The sequence below is a fragment of the Dipodomys merriami genome, unplaced genomic scaffold (assembly GCF_024711535.1).
Source record: "Dipodomys merriami isolate MVZ:Mamm:240054 unplaced genomic scaffold, mDipMer1.0.p SCAF_6, whole genome shotgun sequence".
Lineage (NCBI taxonomy): Eukaryota > Metazoa > Chordata > Mammalia > Rodentia > Heteromyidae > Dipodomys > Dipodomys merriami.
The window spans coordinates 36,283,926-36,295,762 of record NW_027206179.1 but is presented as its reverse complement, the minus strand read 5'-3'; the positions used below and the strand labels follow the sequence as shown (position 1 = coordinate 36,295,762).

Below are 11,837 nucleotides of genomic sequence, written 5' to 3'. Positions count from 1 at the left end.
TGAATTGCTTTTGCATCATTTTAAAAATCCCACCAAGGGTTAGGCTCCAGTGGCTCAGACTTATAATCCTAGCTATAAGGAAAATCTTATAAGGACACAAGAACTTTTCAAAAGTTAAAAACAATTATTAAGGGTTGGGAAGGTGGCTCAGTGGTAGAACGCTTGCCTTGCATACCTGAGGCCCTGGGTTCCATTCCTCAGCACCACATAAGCAAAAAGAAAAAAGCCGGAAGTGGCGATGTGGCTCAAGTGGTAGAGCGTTAGCCTTGAGCTGAAGAGCTGAGGGACAGCACCCAGGCCCAGAGTTCAGGCCCCACGACCAGACCCCCCTGAAAAAAAAAAACAATTATTAAGAAAAAATCATGTATCGGTGCCAGTCTTGAGACTTGACTCTTAGCTGCTGTCTCTGAGCTATTTTGCTCAAGGCTAATGCTCTACCACATGAGCCACAACTCTTCCTCCTGAATCGTTATGGTTACAGGTGTGATCCACCCAGCTTAAAAAATCATGAAATGTATTTTAAATGTACCAATTACATTTTAAAAAATTGACTGCTCTTTCTCTCCTTCTCTAGATAGTCTTCTACAGTATGTATGATGCTTTCAGGCTTTTAATTTTCCTTTATTTTTTTCCCAGTCCAAGAATTTGAGCTCAAGTCCTCTCCTTGTGAGGCAGGCAATTTACCAAGAGCTATATCCCTATTATCCCACTCCTCCCCCACCCCAGGCCTTTTTGCCTTTGGTTATTTTTCAAAGAGGATGTTGCTTTCATCCAGGGCTTCTCTTGAACTGTTACCGTCCTTTCTTTGCCTCCTTACTAGCTGGGATTACAAGTGTTCACCAAAATGGCCACGTTTAATTTTCCTTGAAGCATCCAAATATAAATGGATGTATTTTACACTATTTTATAAAATGCACTGAAATAGGTCAAGGGCAAATTTTTGTAGCTTATGTTATGCCATAGTATAATATGCCAAATTTATTCAATCATTCTGGTTCCGGCAGGCATTCACTATGTTTCTTTTATTTCCTTTGCAAGTAGAAATGCTAAAGTAAAAAATCTTGAAACATTGATTGTATGTTATTCAGTTTTGCTCACTTGCTGTTGTACCAACCCCAAATGTCTCACCATGACAGATGTTGCTTTCTAGCTCAAAGCACTAGAGAGAGATAAACCTGGCTTTTCCTGTGGGCAGTTTGCCTTCAATGATGATTTAGAAATTTATCTTTTAGTTTCTGTTAGAGACTCTTTCATTTAAAAAAATCACATTTATTGTTGCTCAGCAAATATAAGCATATGTTGCATACCGACAGGGATACTTTCTGAGAAATGTGTTGTCAGGTGATTCTATGCTTACACAAACCTAGATGACGTGGCACGTGACATAGCTAGGCTGCAATGTATATAGCTTGTTGCTCCTCAGAAACCAAATGGTAAGACATGTTACTAAATGTTGTGGGCAGTTGTAATGGTGGTGTTTACAGTTAGATAAAACACAAATTAAACACAGAAAATGTATAGAAATATAGAGCAAAAGAAGTTAAGCTTGGTGGCACTAAGCTTGGTGGCACAAACCTGTAATCCTAGCACTTGGGAGACTTAGGTAGATGGATGACAAGTTCCAGACCAGCCTGGACTACATAGTGAGAGGCCTAGTGGCCAGTCTCCCTCCCCCCCCCCAAAAAAAAGTGACATTATAAAAAGCTGAAGAATGATAAACCTGTATAGGACAGTTTCTTTCGACCTTTTCAACAGAACGAGAATTTCTCAGTGAGTTAGTGAGTGATGTGGCATTACACTGCTCTAGCCTATAAACACTATATACTTAGGCTTCACTAAATTTTTAATCTATATTTTTATTATATTAATTGGGCAAAAGAGTTTGAATCATATTGTTTTTGCCTAGTACTGGTCTTGAACCATGATCCTCCTATATATACTTCCTAGGAGTGTGGAATTAAACTTGTTTCCTGAGGTATGTCCTAACTTTTGCTTAGGCTAGCCTTGAATTGTGATATCTCTGCTTCACAAGGAGCTGGGATTGCAGGTATGATTCACCATAACCAACCCTACTACTATTGTTCCTCCTTTTTAAAAAACAATCTTTAAGTTTCTATTATCCTATTTTGGTACATGTATAAAGTACACAGATCATATCCACACCCATTCACTTTCTTTTATTTTGGTTTTCGTCCTGGGATCTAAGCTTAGGGCCTGGGAGCCATCCCTGAACTTCTTTTTTGCTCAAAGTTAGCACTCTACCACTTGGCCACAACTCCATTTCTAGCTTTTTAGTAGTTTTTTGGAGGTAAGAGCCTCACAAACTTTCCTACCCATGCTGACTTTGAACCTAGATCCTCTTATCTCAGCGTTCTGAGAAACTAGGAGACAGGCATGAGTGACAGGCACCTGGCCCACTCACTTTTTGACTTCTCATTCCCACTAATTCCCGAGTTCCTCTCACTTTTTTTTTTTTTTTAAGCTCCAGATTCCACAATTGAGATACTTGTCTCAGTTTGGTTTATTTCACTTAACATGAAGAGCACCAGTTCTGTTTTCCTATGAAGGAACCATTTCATTCTCTGTGACTGAATACTCTATTGTGAATAAATAACACATTTTATCAACTTATCATTTGATGGTCACCTAAACTGATAGCTTATTTTGGCTGTTGGGAATAATGCTAGTATAAACACAGGTATGGAGGTAGCTCTACTGAATACTGACATAACAACCCTTTGGATATGTACCTCAGTACCATATAGCAGGATCAGAGTAATTCCATTTTTAGTTTCATGAACAATCTGTATGCTGATTCCAGTCAACATTGCATAAAGGTTCTTTTTCCTCACAAGCTTGTTTTATTGACCACAGCCATTCTGACTAATGTGAGATAGAATCTCAATATTGTTTTGATATGCTAGTGTAAGAATCTCAATGTTGTTTTGATTTGTTACTGTAAGAGTTCATTTCCACACTGAGCATGACCGACAACTTTGAATCTCAATGTTGTTTTGATTTGTTACTGTAAGAGTTCATTTCCACACTTGAGCATGACCAACGACTTATGAACAAAACTGGATATTTGTTGGCCATTTCTTTCTGATCTAACTGGCTTCAATCCAATCATGTGATTCTTGTCTGACTTCAAGGAAGGGTTGAAATGCAGACTTCTGGTGTGCCCGAGAAATGGATGAACATTAGGCAATTTGGTTGTTTTTTTGTTTGTTTTTGGTCAAGTAGTTTATATATTGGTACTTGTAGTTAAAAGAATCTATTCTAAGCTGGGCACCGGTGGCTCATGCCTATAATCCTAGCTGCTCAGGAGGCTGAGATCTGAGGATTGCAGTTCAAAGCCAGCTCGGGCAGGAAACTCCATGAGACTCTTATCTCCAATAAACCACCAGAAAACCCAAAGTGGTGCTGTGGCTCAAGCGGTAGACTCGCCTTGAGCTGAAGAGTACAGGCCCAGGCCCAGAGTTCAAGCCCCACGACCGACAAAAAAAAAAAAAATCTATTCTAAATGAAAATTTCTAAATACACATGTAACAGTTTTGCAAGATGACTATATTCCTATCTCTAATAGAATAAGAACTCATTCTTGCTTTGCTCTCCTAAATATTATTTTTTCTGTACGAAAGCCTGGAAAATCAATGGACCACATTCTTGTGTCAAAGCCTCTGGTTTAGTGCATGGCACTTGTATGATATTTGGAGAGCAGCCTTTCTCTTTGCACAGGCTTGTCAGGCAGACATGGCATGCTTCAAGGGGATATGCAACAAACACCAGATTATTGGCAGTGAACTTTCTACCAATATTAATAACAGGAATGATTAGCGACCATAGTAAATCTTAATCAGATTCCAAATGTTTGAGAAAGGAACTCAGATTTCTCATGATCACCTTCCTAAATGTTATAAAGCTAAACTTATACTTTATTCAAATACAGTATTTTTAATGCACAGGTACTTATAGGACTCCATGTGAAATAGTTTATAAAGTGGGTGTCTTTATCAGTAAATTTTCAAACTATTATTCTAATACATAAACGTCTTGTCTCCATTCTACTGCTTGTCTGTTTTGTTTTTTTTGTTTTTGGGTCCAGTCGTGGGGCCTGAACTCTGGGCCTGGGCACTGTCCTTCAGCTCTTCAGCTCAAGGCTAGCGCTCTACCACTTGAGCTACAGCGCCACTTCCGGCTTTTTTCTTTTTGCATATGTGGTGCTGAGGAATCGAACCCAGGGCCTCATGCATGCAAGGCAAGCGCTCTACCACTGAGCCAACTTCCCAGCCCGTTTTTTTAGATATAGTTCACATACCACAAATACACCCTTAAGGCATTCAATTAAGTTGCTTCTAGTTCATTCACAAACCTGTATATAGATCACCATAATCTATTTCCTGTTTATCTTTTTTTTATTATTTAAAAAGTGGAAAGTAGTATTTTCATCGATAAATATCATTTGGTCCTTAGGTAGTTCTTTTGCAGAAAGTTGAGTCCATAATTTTCAAATGATGATAGGACTGTATCAACCAGAGTTTCACACAGTTTCAATAACAGCAGCAATTTCCTTGAACTGTCTGTAAAAATTCTGAAGAGAAAGAGGAAAAGTATTAATTTTATAGAATAATTTGGTAGTTCCTTTAATTATATGTGGGTATACATAACTTATTTTTGCATTGAATGTTACACCTGAAATAATGGTTGCTAAGAGGAACAAACTGGTACAATTCGGTATTTAAAGCAAAAATACCATTGTAGATTGAATAATTAGCTCATGACTGAACTTTTTAAACCTTTGAGAAAGTTTGTTGAAGATCACAACAGGGAGATTTAGTAAACGTTTATTAAACATTGAACACTGTTTTAAACTCTTGATAAAAACAAAATAACATATTGCTTAGAGGGGAACTTAAATCATTTTAAACCTGGTGAACAGACTACATTTCAGAGTAGCAGGGGTTATCTTGTATGGGTTTGATTTCAATAAAATAGACCAACATTGGCAAAATTTTACATTTTAGTTCATTTCTTTATCATTTGATAAGCTGGTATAATGTTTTCCTGTAAAAGCTTTTTAGTTTTTTAATTTCCCCCTACTGACAATATCACACATATATACATTTTTTTTTTTTTTTGGTTGGTCGTAGGGCTTGAACTCTGGGCTCGGGCGCTGTCCCTCAGCTCTTCAGCTCAAGGTGAGTGCTTTACCACTTGAGCTACAGCGCCACTTCCACATATATACATTTTAATGGGCCAAGAATGACCCCTATCTGTAATATTCTGCTAGAGAAGATGAAAAATTCCTAAAAATGGTAATCTAGAATGATTAGAATAAACAGCACAGTATACATATTCAACACATTTTATTAAAATTAACTTCACAAATGCCAAAAAAAAAACCAAACCTAGATCTTCTGTGTTTACTAGTTACTTGTAAGGCACATCAATTTACAAAGAAAAGCATTGAAGTTTTTAAAGTAGAAAATATACTTTAGTTCAATGACTTGAACCACAAACCTGAAACTGAGGAATTGTCATTTCAAAGGACTTGTTCTTTACTTGGCCAGAGTGATCTGCCACTTTTAGCATTACTGCAACATAAGGATACTTAAGTGATCTGCAGCTGTCCGAGCTCACAGCCATACCGAGTTTCCACTGAAAATCTATAAGCTTTAATAATAAAACAGCACAAAGAAGATCATTAGGAATAGCATGGCCTACAATGCAGGTTGTAAGTTCAATGGTACTGCACTCACACCCAACTTTTAGTTTCAATGCAGGTGACAGTGAAAGAAAATTCTAGGGAAATAATTATTCAACCAAAATGGCAGAGAGGAAATAAATTTAGAAAATAGCACTGCCATCATTTAAAAAAAAAAGTCTCCTCTAGATGTATAATACAAGTATGCCAATAAAAGATATGCCAGTACTGTTGTTCTGAACAGGCTTAAATTTCTTCTGTCACTTCAGGGTACTCCAAATGCTTGGAACCATCTTATATCTCACTTCCCCACCTCCTAAGCCTTTAACTACTGCACACCTGAAGGCCCTTACATAGAAGACAGATCACGTGAGCCTCATAGTTTGTTGAGGCATGTGTAGAAACCTTGCCAGCTTCTTTGCTCACTGTAGTCCTCAAGGGCAAAGCATACATTAGAACAATAGTGATGAGTGTTTTTCAGATTTCATCAGTGTTCATGATGGATGCTTGCCAGGTGACGTACTATACAGTTTACATACACTGAATGTCTCAATGAATCACAATATTATAGGTTATTATTTTCATTGTGCAGATGACAAAAACCCAGGTTTAGAGAGCTTAGGTAATGTGCATAAGATCACACTTTTCTGGAATTGGAACCAAAGTCTGACTCCATATGTTATATGCTTGGATTATATTAATTATTGTCTCCCTCAATACTCTTTTACCTAGTTTTTTGTCCTGACTGCTTAGTCTTGCCATAGCATAAAACAAAATTGGATACGTGCACCTTTAATACTGACTCTAACATGTAAGTCTGAATGCACAATTCTGTCTGCTTTATTTCCAGAACTACACAGGAGACGGGTACGGAGTAGGCACTCAAATCATACTTGTCAACAGACTGACATGTCGTTACCACAAGAAAGGTTTGCCTTGTGATTTCACTTCTCTGAAAGACACAGATGAGTTCAGTTCAGATTTCTAGTTTGTCTGTCTTTCTTTTATAAAACGCTGGCTCTCATGCTCCCTCAGCTTTCTCGATTATGGCTGGCATTCTACTGCTTGGGCCATATACCTGCTCAGCTTTTTGCTAGTTAATCAGGGACTTTTCGGCCTTGGTTGGCTTCTAACAATATCCTATAGCTCTCCACCTCCTGAGTAGTTAGGGCTTCAGATGTTTCACATTACAGTGATCACATAAAAGCAGAATACTTGGTCTGTACTCTGCGCTAGGGCAAATGGAAGCTAAATCAGAGTGACCGGGGTATCATCCCAAGTGCAAAAGGCAGGACACCCGCGCAGGGTCACAGGATCGCGGGCGCGGTTTGATTAAGTTTGGATCCATCTTCCACTGGCCCGACCGCCGGACCGCGGAGGAGACTGCCAGAACCGGGCGGGGAGGCCGCTCACTCACCTGGCTGGTGACCTGAAACGAAAGCAGAAAACACAACTTAGGGAACGCTCTTTCCTGCTCCAAGACCCCCCCCCACACACACAGATTCTTCTTCCCAACCGGGACTTACTTCGGACTTAGCATCTAGTACCGGCTCTCTGCCCCCAGACTCCTCCATGACAAAGGGCACGGCGCCCCCGCCGTGGTCGCGGACGGACAAGCCCCGCCGCCAGCACTTCCGGTTCCACTTCCGCCCCGCGCGGACAGGTCCATGCAGCGAACGTGGTGGGGGGGGTGGAGGGAAGAAATAGAAATCTGTTTCATTCAGTTCTTGCCCGTAAACATCAGATTTAGGGATTTGCGTATATTTTCCAGAAAGTTTTGTGAGGAGAAAGACTGGAGAAAACTTAGTGTGTGCCTGTGGGACATGAAGCACTCATGAAATTTCGGGTGCCGTCTCCCCCATCTTTGGCGGGTTGGGCTCTTCCAGCCTGGGGCTCTCGTTGCAGAGACTGCGCAAGCGCAAACCTGTGACGGCGTCGATGTGGGTTTGAATTGGGGGCGCCCGGAGACGTCCGTGGTCGTAGATTTTTGTTTCGAGATTGAGATGTGAGAATGATAGTTATGTGACGAGCTTTCTCATCGTGATTTACTTTGTTCTCTTCCCTTCTCTCCGCTACATAGTCCCGCCCCAAACATCAACCTGACCACATGGGTCCCTTCTCATCCCCAAATGGATCCCTCCCAAAATGGTGGTTTGAATTTTTTTTTAACTTGCCACCTTTTGTTTTTAAATTTAAAAAAATCATCAGAAAAGCGGGAAGAAAATAGCACATTGAAAATGCTTGTCCATTCACTGGCTATCACTGTTGTACACATTTGCTTTAGCACTGCATGCATGCAGGGTGCTCCATCCCTGAGTATCTATCATCTAAGAATAAGGACCTGCTCCTAACTAACCACAGCCCTGTAGACTCAACATTGATTCAATATTATTTACCTAATAAGTAGGAAAACTAAAAGTTCACCAGTTGTCTCAACAATATTCTTGACAATAAATACCTACCCCAAACAAAATCAGAATAGAGTCGAGAGCTCCACCTGAATTTAGTGTTTATTCTCTAATCTAGAGCCACACTGGTAAGTTGGCAGAGTAGTGTTCCTCGCTGGTAGAGGACCTGCTTTTAGACTTTTAAGTTGTTGGCCAAACTCAATTCCCTGCAGTTCTTTTTCTCTTGCTCATTTTAGGTGATGATTGTCAGCTTCTATAGACCATTCATATTTTCCCCCTTTGTGCTTCCTACCCTAGTCTTTAAAACCAACCATTGTGAAGCACATGGGAAAGAGGAATCTATCTTGCCTTCAATCTCAACTCTCAGAAAAAGACTGATCTGTTTCATCACTTGCCCACCCTTTGGATTTAGGTTGATAGATTAGTGTTTTCATTCTGTGCCTCTCTGGTATGTCTGTAAGGGACAGTACTGTGTGATTGGTCAAGTCATTTGCAACAACAGGGATGAAGGATGTGGCCTACTAGAGAGAGAGGTACCGATGATGCAACACATCTCGGATGAAAAAACACAAGTGAAATGAAAACAATGTCTTCTGAACTTTTTCTATACTGTAGATACAGCTGTTGGTACCATACTGTGTCAACAGATGTAGTAGACAGAAAGTGGCCCTCCAAAGAGTTACTTCCTAATCTCCAGAATCTATGAGTATCTAATGTTCCATAGCATAGAAGGGAATTGCTAAGCAGCTGAATTTAAAAGGAGGAGATATTTCTGGATTACTTAAGTGTGAGCAATATTGATGACAAGCATCCTTAAATGTGGGGTGTAGAGACAGATGACTTAAGAGTCAGAAAGAGTGTGTCACAGTGATGCCATGTGACAAAAAAACTCATCAGCCTTTGTTGAATTTATAGATAGAGGGAGACTAAGAACCAAACAATGCAGCTGCTTCTAAAAACTGGAAGGGGGGGGTGGGGAAATGGATTATCCCATTGATTACAGAAGAAGCATAGCCCTGTCTCTCTCCTCTCTCTTCCCCCACTTCTTTCTTCTTTTTTTTTTGTCAATCATGGGGCTTGAACTCATGGCCTAGGAGCTGTCCCTGAGCTTTTTTGCTAAAGACCAATGCTCAACCACAGCACCACTTCTGTCTTTCTAGTGGTTAATTGCAGATAAGAATCCCACAGATTTTTCTGCCCAGGCTGGCTTTGAACTGCAATCCTCAGATCTCAGCCTCCTGGGTAGCTAGGATTACAGGCGCAAGCCACTGCTGCTCAGCTGTCAGTTTTTGTTTTTGTTTTTGTTTTTTTTTTGCCAGTCCTGGGGCTTGAAGTCAGGGCCTGGGCACTATCCCTCAGCTTCTTTTGCTCAAGGCTAACACTCTATCACTTGAGCCACAACAACACTTCTGGCTTTTTCTGTTTATGTGGTGCTGAGGAATCAAACCTAGAGTGCTAGACAAGCACTCTACCATTAATCCACATTCTCAGTCTCAGCTGTCAGATTTTATTGAGCTCTACATTTCACATGATAGGAAAACAAGTCTATTTTATCTTAAATCACTGAATTTGCAGAGATTTGTTATAGTAACATTAGGAAACAAAGGTAGTGGAGGATATCAGTAAAGTGCTGGGAGCTTTAAATCAACCTTGGCTGAAATCTAAGTCCCTCTTCCATCACTATGCTGGGTGACTTCAGTAAAGTTAGTCTTTCTGAGCATACTCCACCCTCCTCACAGCAGTCTCCACCCAGTACCTGCAAAGAGCCAGGCTCTAAGCATGGCTCAAGACTCTTATCTCAAACTAGCAAACACTGCAAGTGGTACTATAACTCAAAGTGGTTCAGTGCTGGCCTTGAGCAGAAATGCTCAGGGACAGTGCCCAGGCCTTGAGTTCAAATCTCCTTGAATACCAACTGGGACAAGCCATCCCAGCAACGAGCACCTAGACTCAGCCAGTCTGGGGAACAAGGGACCATGGAGAGGAGTAAGAGGAGATGATGTCACATCAGCAACTTTGTGCCTGCCCTTTCAAAATTAACCAGAGCCTGAGGTCAATAGAAGTAAGAAGCCTGCCCATCCAATGTCTATACCTGTCTACTTATTAACTGGACAGGAATTTATATTCTTGTCTTTATCACTTGACTTCTCCTCTATCTAGTCACCAAATGTCAGAAGTAGCTAGGGACATTTCTACCAACATTTTTCAGCCCCAAGTCCTTCCTTTTGCCATTTATTTGCTCTCTGGAATTTTTTTTCCAGCCCCTCAATGCCTCATGAGACTTCTCCAGACTTCATCTAAGGACTCATGCCATCAAGGGACAGCTGCTGCTTGTTGCCTTCTCTGAGTGGGGACCAAATTCCAGCCTTTTACCTCTAATGTCAACGCCCCTTGTCAGCAGGAAGTAGCCAGAGAGAATCCATGCCCTATTTCATGATTATTAAAAGGCTAGAATGTAAGGTCTGCTCCTGGATGGCGAGCAGACTCCACCCTCCTCACAGCAAAGTCTCCACCCAGTACCTGCATTACCTAGGCAACTGGCACACCTGAAGAGGTCATGTCTGCATCTGCTGAGGTCACATCTGAATTTGATGTGGCCACACCTTTCTCAGCCCATACCCTAGATAAGTCCTAGCCCAGGCCCAGATGCCCTCTTTTCTAGCTCTTGTCTTTTCTAGCTCCTTTCTCTCTTTTCTAGCTCTTTTCTTTCTCTTTCCCAGCTCTTTCTCCCAGCTCTTTCTCTCCCAGCTCTTCCAGCTCTCTTTCCCAGGCCTTTCCCCAGTGTGCAGAGGGACCAAGATGGCCTGGTGCCAGCCAGAACGATGAATAAACCTACCCCTTACCTGAATACCACGTGCGTGGTGCTGTTCTTACTCTGCTAACTCTTTCTAAAAACCTAACAATTAGTATTTGTCACTCAGGGTTTCTATTAAAGTATAAATGGCATTATGTATAGATCATACAGCAAAGTTCCTCAACAAGATAAGTCCTGAATAAATACTATTATAAATAGCTATTGCTATCATCATCCTGGTACTTGATCCTCCACAGAAGTTATCTATCACATAGTCTTTTCATTTTAAACATGAGAAAACAGAGTTTCCAAAATGCTAAGCAACATCATCTAGCCCCCAGGAAAAACTTTAATCTTGTTTTAATTTAAAGTCTATGCACTAATTTCAGAGGCCTCCAATGAGATTCCAACACTCTGGTGTACTTGAAAGCCTTCCTAACTGCCTTTTATAAAATTTATTGCTATTATAAAGGTGATGTACATAAATCTAATAAAGAGTATATTTCTTTTTTGAAAATGTCACCCCTTCCCTCATTCTCTCCCAGTTTCCCCTCCCATCTATACCCAAAAGGTGTAAAGTTCGTTTTTCACACAGTGTCCAGTGAGTACCATTGCTTTATTTGTTCACTCTTTGTCCCTCCATTTCTGTGCCTCTCTTTACACTCCTAACTTTTTGCTGAAAAAAAGTATTGTGTCGGTACTGCAGGCTATTAACAAAATATGAGCACTTTGTGTGTGTGTGTGTGTGTGTGTGTGTGTGTGTGTGTGTGTGTGTGTGTGTGTGTGTGTGTTTGTTATGGTTGCCATGGTTTGGTGGTAATTGACAGGTACCATAGACAAAGATGCAGAACTGGGGAATGAGCATGATAACATCTCCAGCATCCTAAAATTCTTTGCCTTTGACTGAATCAGGCCTATCTTATTATAGATA

The 11,837-nt window shown here is 40.6% G+C and overlaps 1 protein-coding gene across 2 annotated transcripts; it reads right to left on the bottom strand.

The window, feature by feature from the left end:
* Positions 1-3,978: 3,978 nt before the first annotated feature.
* Positions 3,979-7,342, bottom strand: LOC138814046 (COMM domain-containing protein 6). 2 transcript variants are annotated; one of them, XM_070002815.1, is made up of 4 exons: positions 7,231-7,342; positions 7,122-7,157; positions 5,521-5,673; positions 3,979-4,591 (listed from the first exon to the last, which is right to left on the bottom strand). In XM_070002815.1, the coding sequence occupies exons 1-4, from the start codon at positions 7,276-7,278 to the stop codon at positions 4,541-4,543; spliced, it is 288 nt and encodes a 95-aa protein (XP_069858916.1). In that variant the 5' UTR covers positions 7,279-7,342; the 3' UTR covers positions 3,979-4,540. The 2 variants fall into 2 exon arrangements, with proteins under 2 accessions (XP_069858916.1, XP_069858917.1); XM_070002816.1 differs by having other exon boundaries at positions 7,122-7,133.
* Positions 7,343-11,837: the final 4,495 nt, after the last annotated feature.